Genomic DNA, 13,604 nt, shown 5'->3' with positions numbered 1-13,604 from the left:
ACACTGAGAAGCAGTATTAAACCATAAAAACCCATTTGATCTGATTTCATTGCATACAGTTTTGTGTTTGACACCTCTGTCTGTCAGTCTCCTTTTTCTGCAAACAAAATGAACTTATAAACACTCAGAAATAAAAATAACAGTTGATTGTACAGGCCTGATATTCTTGTATCTGTGCATGTATGTGTGTAAAAGAGATCCAGTTACATGATTCGATTCCTGTTTTTTTTTTTGTGTGTGTGTATATATACATATATACACGTGTGTATATATACATATATATACACATATATATACATATACATACATACATATACATGTGTTTCTGGGGCCTGCACGCTTCTTTCTTTGGCAGCACTTACAAAACGTACGCACTTACAAAAAGATGTACGAACCCTGAATTTAAAAGAGCGAGGGAGAACAGAGCAGCAAAGAGGTTGCAGCACTGAATGGTCCCTGATAAAAGCGGGACGACACATGGTGAATCACTCAGTACTGCGAACCTGTTCAGCACTGATAAAACGCACGTAGCTCTGTTTTCAATGGCTGACACAACCCTGGGTTCTCTCTCTCGCTCTCCGATCCGTGGTGTGCCATCATGTCATGAGAAATGTCTTGCATTAAAATAACAAACACAAAATACAGGAAGAAGTACTCTCCAGGAGTGTATTAACAATGAGGAAGAAGATATTCATCTTGCAAAAAATATCATTCTTAAAATCAAGATGGACAAATACTTAATATATTTCAATAATAAGGCCCACTTTACAAAATTACAAGTTTCCTTAAATAAAATCTATCCGATATAGCTTCCAAAATAAGACATCTTTTGTTTAACAAAGAAATCAAAACACAATTGACAGAAAACAAAATAGAAAACCCTCAAATTGAATATGTCCCCTTAATTTCAGTATCTTAGAGACAGGGTGACCGTCTGGGGAAGTGTTGGCACCGTCTCTAACTGTAAACTGGAAATACTGTGGAATGATTTTGGCACAATGTTAGAAGGCTGAGATGCAGGCATAACAGGGTGCCACACCTCAAAGATTATTCATTCACTGAGTGCACACCAATTTCCTTTCTTTAACTGGTGGGATGATTCGGAAATACTCTAATTTGGCTGGTGCAGAAATACACAACATATCCGACATTCAGCAAACAGCGACTGAAACGTAACTAAAATACAATTCTGGGACACCATTTTTTTTGACAAAGGGGACTAAAGGGGCATTAGTCATTTGAGGTCTTAAAGTTAAGTGCTGGTTAAGTGCAGATTACAGCCTACGCCACCCAATGACACCATGACCCTGGCTTCACAATGGAGGCTTTTGAGGACAAGGGCCTGCTCGCTGCCCGAGAGCCATTTCTGCCTCACCACTCCAATCTCCACTAAGTACATTCTAGTCTACTTAATGAAAGGGAAAAAAAAAAACAATGACTTGTAAATAATGGATGTTTATACTTACAACACCAGAGTTTAAGAGGATTTCTGCTAACTGCTGTTTAACCACTTCTATTAACCACTTTCTATTACGACATTCACAGCCGTGTCCTAAATATCGTGCTCCAGGAGCAGCGATCATACCGATTCTCTCATTCAATAATGTTCTGCAAAACTGCCACCATTCAGGCAGGAGAGGAACCGACAACACCTCCGTTTATCACGCCACAAAAGCTGTAGAAGTTCTGAAACCTGTAACGTCTTCACTTGAGTCCCAGATGACCAGTCAGTACATTCCACCCTGTCAACACTATACAGGCTCTTGCCACTGGGAGCAACGAATAGGACCTATAACAGCGGATCGTAGCCCAAAACACATTCAGGTCGAAGCCTAAAGCGGTCTTTATGCCGGCACGCAGAGTCCAGCTAGATTCCAGTGGACGGAGTGGATGTACAGTCGGGTGTTAGTGTGCTTTGAGGCTTGTAAGGAAGAAAGGCATCACGCATAGCAGAGGATGGAGTTTCAACTTAACCCTTTTAAAAAGCCCTGCTGTCTTTGAAGCCGGTCTCCGGGAGGGAAACCCTCCAACGTGTCATAAAAACCTACAGTTTTCAACAGCTGGGCTCTTCCTGGGACCCCGGATTCAAAGGCTCTCTCGAAGTTGGGGCGGGTGGGGGTTACACAGGTTCAGGAACAGAAGGTTAAGAAAGGTTGGAGAATGAAAGTAAAAGAGCAAATGATAGAGGGTGCACAGTATAGTTGTAGTAAGGACGGGTGAAACTGTCGGACTTATTCGCTGGGTGACACACGGGGGGAAGTAAGGCAGGATCAAGGGTGAGGAGGGCATTCGTGTTAGCACTTGCATCACCGAGTTGCTATATACAGTAATCCTGAACCACGGTGATGTCAGCCTCAAAAAAAGAAACAATCTCCGGCCCTGCATGCCAACTCTGACAAACACACGTGCACGTTTTTTTACTCGGGGATCTGCAGCAGCTTACAACACAGCAGTTGACATGTCGAGCTTTAAACGAGAAGCCCTCGCTGACATATTAATAACAACACACACACACACACACACACACCAATGGACGACCACACCGCGTGCATCTCTGGCAGCATGAGCTCAGGCAGAGCTGGACATTCGATACCTTCGTCTGTTTTAATTGTCCCTAAAGTGGACATCACTGCCAAGCTGTCGGTCTCCCTCTCGCCTGTATTTACAAGCCCTGAGTCAAGACATACAGACAGGATTAGATGCAGCTCTGACCTCTGACCTTTCAGCTACCTGCGGCGCTGCCCATCACAGCCTGGTGACGGGCCTCTCGCCTTCAATAAAATAACTGAACACATAGCACTGCTGTTTAGGTCTAGGCCTCCCCTTTAGGAAGTGAGAAGGAAGCAAGTATGAGAAAGAGGAAAGAGGGACACTTAACTTCTCTAACGTATTAAAAGGGAAATTAGAAATTGGTTGAGAAGATGAGGGATTGGGGGAAAAGATCGCATTCCCTCTTGGTAAATGAGAAGAGTGGGAGAAGAAACAATAACAGAGAAAGACTACATGATCATCAAGTCTTGGCGTGCGCACTAGGAGCTCTGAACAGCCTTAAAGCCAGCAGTGGCCATGAAGTGGCCACATGGCAATCCTCTCTGAGGCTGCAACCCTGACAGACAAATCCAAAGGACATAGCTTTTTGGGCGGTGCGGTCTATACTCTTTAAAGAGGATACTTTGAAGTTGGGTTTGGGAAGAAAAAAAAACAACAAAAAAAACAACAAAAAAACTAGCCCTTTCTCAGGGAACCTTGCTCCGACATCCTCAGGGGGGAGTTCCTTCTAAGAACCTCTTTTTACACTTAAACCAAAAATACTTTTCCGATGTTCCACACAACAATCCTCGAAAATAAAAAGTCAACCTCACAATCAGTATTGCATGTTATTTATGACTAACAATTTGGTGCAGGTGTGAATTTGTTGTAATAATCTCTCTCCCTTACTTTATCTCAAGGCACAGATGAACATACTGTAGATATTTCTAGCAAAAAGTAAAAGTAGATATTAGTGAAAATGTGCATTCTGAAGGTAAACAAACAGTTACGTTTGGAGTTATCACCGATTTGTATGTAAAGCATGATGACTGACGTTGTTACAAACATTGCATGAGGGGGGGGGGACAGTTTATTGATTGCATATAATCTCCTGCTTGCATAAACAGTAAAGTGACAAAGCGGCAACAGACCTCTCAGCAAAATAACCTGTACATGTATGAAGACTAATAAATACTACAGCTAGATGGCGGCTGGTAGAATACAGGAGAACTGAGAAATCCCGTCCCCAGCTGGTTGTGACAGCATTGAGATCCATAACAGCAGAGGAACCAGATGGAGCGTTTTAAGTTCTTGAACAGATTTCACGTGTCCCAAGCTGTCAGTTATGGTTATTGATCCTGTCAGATAAACAGTGCAGTCGTGTTGGATCGGGGCATCAAGCCATCGGTCATTCTCAGCTGCATTCAGTAGCAACATTCATATATTTTGTGGAAGGATCAACGTCGACATCGCCTGTCGTACTGCAATAAATGTTGTGTGTCAGATCTAAAGTCCAGCAGGAGCCTAATAAAAGTCCTTGATATGCACCATTCACCTCAATGAAAACACCTTATTTGAATTACTGGCCACTACTATACTGGTTTATGGCACCCCCCCCATTGTTGCAGTGGCACCCCTCCTGTGAGAGATTGCTCCAACATACCAACCGCATGTTGATATTTTATGGATGTGACAAAACAATACACCTCTACAGAAATAAGAAACGGAGATAAGCTGGGACAATTCGCACGGCGAACCCAGTCACATACAAGCTGAACTGTCACTTCCTTGTGATTAGGAGTCTCGTGTCTTCCTATGACTGGCTGGCACATAGACCAGTATTTACAGCAGCACTGGGAAAAAAAAAAAAAAATGTCCACCTTGCCAGGCCAGGTTTGCGGTAATCCGAAGTCCAATGTTCAGTTAAGACAGAAACTCCTCTTTTGCTATGGCTCTCAAATACATGAATGAGGACATTTGCAAGAGCTGTAAAACAAAGCACCATGGAAATTGTAGCATGGTTTGAGGTTATAAACAATATCCCCCCCCCAATTATTCATTTTTCTACATGTGCGTTGCATTTCACTGCGTGCAAACTACTTTTCTTTTTTTTCTTGATATGGTTGAGCAGAAAGGGAAAGGATAATGCAGAACAGGAAGCGAATTACAAAGAATCTAAATAACTGGTGAAAATGGGAAAAAGCATAAATAAGGTCCCGGCCTGTCAGAATTCATCTGTGTATGTGTGTGTATGTGTGTGTATGTGTGTGTGTGTGTGTGTGTGTGCGCGCTCCTTAAATGCAGCCAACCAACAATCCTTTAGGCAGAGTACATGCTGAGTCACAACCTTTCAAGTGCTCTTCATTTATTACTTAGAAACATGCATATGTTCACTCAACATCGAAGACTCCAAATTAAATCCAGTTTTGAGGCCGCATGCCAGAAAGTGGTGACATGGGCTGAAAATGAACCAAAAATAAAAAACGTGCACATGTTATGTGCAATAATTCACTTCCTGTTTTTGGTCACATTACAAAGTTAAAGATCTACTAGTTTGTGAAGAACTCTGCATGAAGATCCAGCCCTGTGAGATGAAGACGCATCTTAAACATTGTACTGCTGTTGATTGAAGATTGGGTTGTTGTTGTTTTTTTTCAGTGATGGAGAAAGGTTGAAATTCTGATGCAGAAGCGATATATCCAGCTCCATTGAGGTCACTGTAATGGTCCTCTGAGGAACATTTTGAGTCCTTCTTCTTAAACCCTTTCTGGCACACAGGAAAATCCCCAGCCGTCCTCAACATGCCAGCCTCTCCCTTGTCAAGTTTCGAGATTACACTATAATACATCCAACACGAGAAGCAGAAGAGGATACATGGGCTGGTGAGGCGACCTCCAAAACACTGTACAGGCACCGTCTTTCCATTTATGCCTCTTTTGGGACAGAGAAAGTTCCGGATAGGACGAGCTGTTCACGTCTCAGCACACACTCGGGGTCAGAGTAAGGATGTCAGGTCTGTGGTTTGTTGTACTATGTGGCTGCAACTGCTAGTTTTCTTTTCTTTGCTATAAAAGCTGTGGATGTTGACTTTTGGAGATGGAAGCCATTAGTTGATGGGAGACTGATGTTTTGGCTCTTCTTGTGCCATTGAGAGCTTGATGGAATGCTGTCAAGAAAAAAACAAAAAAAAAAAACATTATTTTAACACAACTATTCATCTACTTTTGACATGATTGGTCCATAATTTCCAAATAATTTCCAAGAAAGTGTGCCAGAAAGAACAAAGTCATTTGGTACTAATTAAGCTAAATTAGTACACTTACCGATGAAAATCTATTTCCAGAAAACCTCAAGTCTTTTCATCAGCTGAACAAGCATAATATGAAATTTATGTAACCTGTATAAAAAATGACTTTTCTGAAAAGAAGTGAATAATAAATGAATATTAACTTGGGTTCAAATGGAGCTTTTCTTTAAAAAAAAAAAAACAACCTCAAAATGTCTCCTAATTTGTGCTCAAGTACATCATTCTTCCCAGGAAACTGCTGAGGAATCAGGAAAATATTCGGAATTATTAACAATTCAGGATTTCTCCCTCACGCTTGCTTGCAGGTTTAGCTACAGCACCGTTCACCTGGAATTGCCTTGCTCGTGGACCCCTCAGCAGGGTGGATGGATGCTAACTGTTACATGCAGGGAAGCTGGGGCTTCCCACTGGGGGTCACTCTACTCATTAAACTACTGCACTGCTGCGCTGTGAAATGTGCTACAGCAGCATCAGGTCAGCTTAATACTGAAAATTCGATTTGAAACCTCATTAGGAGATGTGACATCACTCCAGCAGGGGTAATTAAGATCAGTTTCCTTTAATTGTTTAGTTTCAGGAGACAAAAGAAAAGACCCTGTCCTCTCCTACCTGTCCTCTTGCTGAAGAAGTGCTGCTAAGACCCCAAGTGGTCTAATGATGCTCAGAGTGACGATGACTCCATGGTCGGCTCCCCGCTCCACTCCTCCCTTCAGCTCTGGCCCCTGGCCCTTGACCCCGACTGGACCACAGATCCCCTCTGGAGGAGGCCCCCGCCGTCTTGGACGCCCGGTCACTAGAGCTCCCCAGGTGATGAGAGTCGCTGCCGGGCATCTGCCGCCTCCAGGAGGCTGGACTGTCGCTCGGGATTGGACTGGGCTCTGCGCTATCAGCAGCCTGGAAAGGTTAGAAAACATGATAAAGAAAAGTCTTGTTCCCTTTCAGAATTGGCAGCCGTGGCAAGTTTAAGACGTGGGTTGGTTTGGCATTTGCATTTGTCAGAAACACAAACATCACAACAGAGGTCAATTCCTTCAATCCCATATTCTGGAGTTGTGTTAGGAGCTCTGGGCATTTTGTTTGGACTTTTGTGTTATGTGGGCATTAAATAGATGCTGCTTATGTTAACTGGTGTGTGACAGGGAAAGACTGCCATGTGGACTTCTGCCAGGGGAAAAATCCCCAACCAAAAACCCCAAACATACCCCAAGCTGAGAGATTTATAATTTGGTGGGCTGACTAGAAAACAAACCCAACGTTACTAGTCTGTGGTAGCTACAGCGGCACGTCCCCTCTCATAACCTCAGCAACCCTGCTCTAAGAAAGCGAGAGTTGGATGACGATGCAGTTCCTAAAGCACAGAGAAACAGCACCCCGCTCCTGTAATTTCAGCTTTAAAAAAGCACCATAATTAGTGACATTTGGTGGGTTGGAGTTGGCTTCTGGTGCAGTTTTAGAATGCATTCTCACTAATTGGCTTTAATGGTGCCCTGCTGGACTGCCTTTCTCGGTCTCCAGGGGTAACAGACAGGAAATCAGTCACCAGCGAACCCTGCCAAGTAGGCGTGTTCAGTGTGGTCACTTCCTGCTCCAGTCACCGAAGGGAGGAAACGGCAGAGTGGCATATTCTCCTTCTATGGTAAGCCACAGCTGCAAGACCGGGGGGCTTTTACAAGGTTGCCAAGTAATGCACTTCCAGTGTTCCTCCTACAATCAACAGGAGGATTGTGCTTTGTTCAACATATTGTAATAGGCTTAAAATAACAAAAGTTTGAAAAAAAATACACCTGACAATAAAGATTTGGCATGTATTAAAAGAAAAAGCTTGAAAATGATGAAGTGTAATGCTCAATAGAAGCAAAACATCTTTTAAAAGACGTGTGGCTTCAGTCGAGGGAAAATTAGTAACTTCTGTGCGTGCGTGCCAACTAAGAGCTTTTTCCCCCCAAGTGGCTGAAAGTTAATTTAAGAAAGTATCTGGGCAAGAGCAACGTCAGCCTGTAATAAATGCTGTTAAGTAAGTTGATGTGCCGCAGCAGAGGAAATCTACTGGAACAGCAAGTGCTGCTGTCATCACAGACCTGCTCCAGCTCACACCTAAAGGCCTTCAGCTTGGAAAACACGCTTTTATAGGCCGCTATAATCAGAAACGCTAAATCACGTCTGGCAGCACAGCGTGATAATTTGACACCATAAAAAAAAACAAAAAAAACAAAAAACAGAAACGGTAGGACGAAGAAAAGCAGAGTACATATCCCGTACCAACTTTGTATGTCAAATGAAAAGGTTAGTCATGTTCTGTGATATTTAAAGGGACAGTTTGACATATTGGGAAATACAATTATTCACTTTCTCTTTGTGAAATAAGACGATCGATGCCCCTCTCATATCTGTAACAATGCTGCGTTGTGGGCAAGTCTTTCTGAGCTAAGCTAACCAACTGCAGAGTCATATTTACTGTAGAGACATCAGAGTGGTATCAATCTTCTCGTGTTTTAGGCTTTTATACATACTTTCATGAGAAAAGGAGGCTCTTTGTTAGAATTATCAATACAGTTTCCAAGAGTTTACTTTGAAAACCAAAAGAACACTGTGAGAAAGATCTTCTTTCTAATGCAAAACAATGGCCAGCAGATTTAAGAAGTAATACAAGTAGCGTGTCAGAGCGTCTGCAGAAGAAATTATATCCCTACTTTAAATCTGTCTGCCCTTGGTCGCTCGCCCAATTTTAAAAGGAATGGGGATGTCTTGCCAACCCAAACTCTTAAATCACCTCTCCAGCAAGACAACACTCTTGACACTCCAGGTGAAATGTTTCAGAAAAGGTCACAAATGTGTGTTTGATTTTCCCAGGTGATGATCCGTTTATTCGTTATGATTTATAAAAGCCAGTCTTTTATAGCTTTTCATGGGGTGTTTGCACAGTGTCTGTTGTTTGATGCTCGACAACTTTAGCTGCTGCACAGACTCTTATTCCAGAGGGATTTTTCTGCACGGGTCAGATCAGGCAAATGGTGAGTAGTAGACTAGCCAGGATCCCACACTTTACCTCGCTGCCGCTGGTTTATGACTCAACAAAGGATGTTTGGGTATCTCGTTCATCGGCCATATCGGCCCCGCTGTCCTCAGCCAAACATAAGTTCACGGTTCATTCGTGTCCGGGCTGAGGTTTCCTACAGCTACAGCGGGGAGGAATCACTACAGTACTGTTCTGCTCTGTACTCAAGCAAGCACCATTTTAACACTGACGTTTTATTTGTATCTTTACGTGTGTTTTGGACCAAGTCCTGTATGGTACCATATGTACCATGTGCCAATCCATCAATCCATAAAATAAAATAAAATATCACTGTCATGGTGTTGCTATAGTTAAATTGAGGGGATCAACAAAGTCAGTGGACTTCATCCTCTGGACGCCATGAATGTCGGCATAAAATGTCATGGCAATCGGTTGTTGATATAGTTTGTTCTGGACCAATGTGGTGAACCAAATCCATAGAGCCGGGCCACTTGAGTGGGAAAAACGTTGCACTGTAAACATTGGTTTGGACAAACCAGAGGCAACAGTCAAGGTTAAACAGTCCGCCATTGATTTGGATCATGAGGACAACAAAAACGACCTATTAGATGAAAAGATGTCATTCTCTGTGCACTAGAGGTTTGAATAAATGGCATCCAAATAATTTATACATGAGGTTCAGGAAAGAAAGCTAATCAATAAGCTGTCAGTTTTCCCAGATCGCTCCAGGGTGCTTAAAGGAACTGGGAGTGTTGTCTCCTCCTTAATGACTATTTATTGATCGCTGATTTTCAGTCTGCACTACTCTGATCACTGGGAAGCCTTTGATGTAAATGGTTACAAAGACACACATTTTTCAACCAATCTTTTAATAATGAAAGAGAACTTAAGATGTCTAAAACTACAACATCAGATATAAACAGCTGCTATTCACATGCCGTCTGGCTCAGGCTTCATTCACCAAAGTTACAAAGGAGAAAGAAAGGACGTTAACGACATTCCCCTTCCATTAACCCACATGCCTCCATCTACAAACGTGTACACAAACCTCTTCTATCAACTTTTGACACAGCAATCACAAACTAATCCCAACCTCCCTCTGTCCTAACTACAGCTGTATTTATCCAAACCTCTTGGGAATGGATGCTGTTCAGACCACTGAAATGTTCTGAGAATCCAAACCCAAAAATGATCAGCTGTGCTCCAAGACATGCTTTGAAGCATAATTATGGATTGAAGTACGTTTTTTTTTTTTTTTTTGCACACAGCAATTTTTCTTCATAGTTGCTATCCAAACAGAGTGACCAGTTTATCCATTTAATATCAAAATCAACATGGTTTTAAAGTACCGCAGTGTCAACTAAGTGGGTTTGGGAAATTTCCATAGCATAGTGCATAGCTGACAAAAAAAGGTTACTGCTGATTTACCACATGAGAGACAGGACAGGGACTCAGGGCTTTAGGATAACCAGGGCCATCAAGGATGAGTGATGTGGGACAGGTTCAGAAAGAGGAGAGCGCTCCTGAAAAAGCACTATGGTCAAGGCCATGTAGTAAAACTGATGCGGGCACTGACCCCGACAGAGCTTCTCAAATACACAACTTGAAGCCACTTTGCTCATGTCGGGGCTTGGATGACATTACATAGGAGGGCGGGGAGGCGTCAGAAACAAAAAACAAAGCTGGCTGTCCCCTACTGCTCTTTCTAGTCTATAGCAGTGTTGAAACGGGGGGGCCCCCATTGAGGCTAATAAGAGGGAGGGGCCCTGTAGGCAATTAGAGCTCTAACGTCATGTTTGCTGGTGTGTTTTTATGCAATGGACCTTCTGTGTGTAGATGAAAGACCCAAACGGTGTTCATCATCTTTGTTGTGACTGAAGCAGAGTGGTGTGTATTCATGTGAGTGACGGATGCTCACATTAAACTACATTATAACATGTTAAAATGTTCTCAATACGATATTCAGAGCAGAGGGATTGCCTCCACACGGCTCTCAACATGACGACGGCCGAGAAGGCGGCTATTAACTAATGGTGCCAACAGCAAGAACAGCGCAAACAACGGCAACAGAGCTAACAGTGTTAACTTTAGGGGAAAGCGTGAGTCGGGCATTATGCTTCCGTGACAAAGCCGTGGCTCGGGATGTCATAATTCAATATTAGCTTTTCAGCACTTGATAGTTGACACACACTAAAAAAAGGGTTGCCTTAGGGAAAGTTCTCAGAGGAAGAGAACCCATGAAGCCTAAACACACTGCATGACTTTGGTGCAGAACACAACCAGGACCCTGTAACCTGCTGAAGTCCTGGTCCTGATCTGGTCAACATCCCTTCAATATGCTACTTCTAAAAGAATACCCCATAGAGCTATACAAATGATGACGTTGTGGTTTACCCAGGTGGCAACCTGCGGTTAAAAAAAGATCATCATCTACAGGCAATCTCTCTGTGCTGTGTATATATACACAGTATATATGTAAGACAAAGACAGTTTAAATGAAGGCGAAGCTAATGTGAGCAAACATGATGGATGAGACAGCTGACACTTTGCATGTATGTGTTGGTCTCCTTGGCAACATCCAGTTTATTTATAGGGGAAAACAGAGATTTTACCCAAAGGCCTCTAGTCCAGCATAGTTTGTCAAACTGACAGACTGATGTTATTGTAGCCATGGAGCCCACTCTGTAAGCAGTACTACGGCCATTTGACAATATATTATATACCAACAGACAAGTAAGTTAATACTGTAGCCCATTAGTAGTTGTCACCTCATCTTTCTAAAGACTTGTATACACTTTCACACTCCATTAATTGTAGCTATGCACACAATCTCACATGTTAACGCATAGGCACACATACATGAAATTAGTGGGCTCAATCGGTGTCTTTATACTTAATTGTTTATAATGTAGCTCCACAAAAGTGTTGAAGTCATACGGCAGATTGTGATTACATTACATTTTCCCATTGTAAAAGAAAACCAGAAGCCTAAAATATAAGCTCTTACACAGTAACAGGTGAAAGATTCATGTATGTGGATCAATATACAAACACACAGTGATCCAATGCATGCACTAAGTGGGGGTGAGCAACCGTTTTCTTTTAGTAATGTTTGTGTAGCATAGCCTGGCAGGGGCACAGACCGTGGTGGCACATTTAAATGAAAGCTATTTTCTTCTCCTTGAGGTTTTCTGAACCCTCTTTTCCCCCTGTTAAGGTCTTTTTCATTTCCATCCTCCCTCTTTTTTTTTTTTTTTTTGTCCCACCCTTTTCTCTTTGTGCTTACTGGGGCAGCAGGCCCCAGTAAGCGGCCTACAGAACTGCTGTGCTAAGCTTGAAGTCGCAGAGCCTGGCGTCAGGGAAAAATACAAGCTGAGCTCTCGTGCAAAGTGGACACACCAGGAGCTCAGCGCTGTGGTTGTACTTTCTGGACTTTTATCTGCAAGACAACCATTTGCAGAGTGGTACGGATAAGGCCTTCACCTGCGTAGCAATGCAGGGTATTTAAGAAGACACATTATGCAGTAATAGTGCCGTCACATGTTTGTTTAATGCCAGAAAGGTTTGAGAAATTTAAAACAGACACAAGGACTCATTTTCTAAGAAGGGAGGGATTACATTTTAAGTGATTGAGTTACTTTAAGTGACTTCCACATTGTCAAAACACTAAACACTCCAAGTATGTAAAATTACCAGCCACACTTTGCAAAACCATGACACTTGCTTTGTGCTTACCATTTGATGAAGACTAATACATAATTCATTTATATTAACACTTTCTGTCTACCTGCATCATGTCAAAAGAACACATCTTATGAGAGCAGAAAAGTCGTCCTACCTGTGGTTGTTGTGTGTAGGATCGGCCCCAGGACTGAGCGGTAACGGGTGCGTGGGGTACGATCTTTCCCGGGCCTCTTGCTTCCGTGGTGGGAGACTGTGAGCGTTTGCCTCTGCGAATCACGGGGTCCTCGACCTCTCTGGTATTAGTGACCACACTGTTGATCCTACGCATGTACACCTGGGACAGGGAGCAACATAAAGAGCAACATTATGCAGCTATAAAGTAGTTCATATCCTCCAATTTATTGTTAACTTTGTGTAAAGAACATACTCATTTGTCTCATACATTTGTTCTTTAGCTCACCTCTGCAGGGGACGGCTTGACTCCCCTCTGTGCCTCGGCATTCCCACCAGCTCCTGTTCCGCTGTTTATTGTTTCTTCTGTGTCAAACGTGGTTGCCCGGTAAGCCCTCCATGTTGTTGCGACCTCTGCTTCATCCTCAGACCCCCCATCAGTCATGGTCCTTGCACCTCCTCTTCCTCGGCCCGACTCATCCGTTGACACAGTGTCCCGGTTCTTCCAGGTGCTTCTCACGGTCACATTCTTTGAGTCTGGTAAACTGTCTTCTTGGGAGTGCTGGCCTTGTCTTTGGTGTCTCCAGCTGGTGACCGTGGTGGTGCTACTGCTGCTGCTTTCGAAGCCTGACTCTGTGTCGTTGAAGTCTGCAGAGGTGGTGTCCATGGACTGGAGGCTGAAGTTGCCACGTTGGCAGCACAGGTGGCTGGTGGTGGTCTCCACTCTGGAAGTGTTGTGGTGTTTGGACCTTGATGAGGAATCACTCGGGTCGTCTACTATGCAGTCCTGGTCTTGGCACGACCGCAAGGTGATCTCACTTTTGGGAATGGAGATCTCATACGGGACGGAGATGCTGCCATGGTGCTCACTGCTGGGGCCTGGCAATGAAGAAAAGT

General features: G+C 43.2%; 1 protein-coding gene across 3 annotated transcripts in view; it reads right to left on the bottom strand.

The window, feature by feature from the left end:
- Positions 1-2,453: 2,453 nt before the first annotated feature.
- luzp1 (leucine zipper protein 1) overlaps positions 2,454-13,604 on the bottom strand; it is a 40,805-nt gene continuing 29,654 nt past the window's right edge. For all 3 annotated transcript variants that reach the window (XM_031847160.1, XM_031847159.1, XM_031847161.1), the window contains 4 exons: positions 12,997-13,586; positions 12,691-12,870; positions 6,446-6,730; positions 2,454-5,695 (listed from right to left, as the gene is read on the bottom strand). In XM_031847160.1, the coding sequence (XP_031703020.1) occupies positions 6,488-6,730; positions 12,691-12,870; positions 12,997-13,586 (1,013 nt within the window). In that variant the 3' untranslated portion in view covers positions 2,454-5,695; positions 6,446-6,487. The remainder of the gene's footprint in view (positions 5,696-6,445; positions 6,731-12,690; positions 12,871-12,996; positions 13,587-13,604) is intronic.

The sequence above is a fragment of the Anarrhichthys ocellatus genome, unplaced genomic scaffold, assembly GCF_004355925.1.
Source record: "Anarrhichthys ocellatus isolate YVR2014 unplaced genomic scaffold, GSC_Weel_1.0 scaffold7, whole genome shotgun sequence".
In the NCBI taxonomy this organism is placed as follows: Eukaryota; Metazoa; Chordata; class Actinopteri; order Perciformes; family Anarhichadidae; genus Anarrhichthys; species Anarrhichthys ocellatus.
Note: the sequence above shows the minus strand (reverse complement) of the source record. Positions and strands in the feature narration are given on the sequence as shown.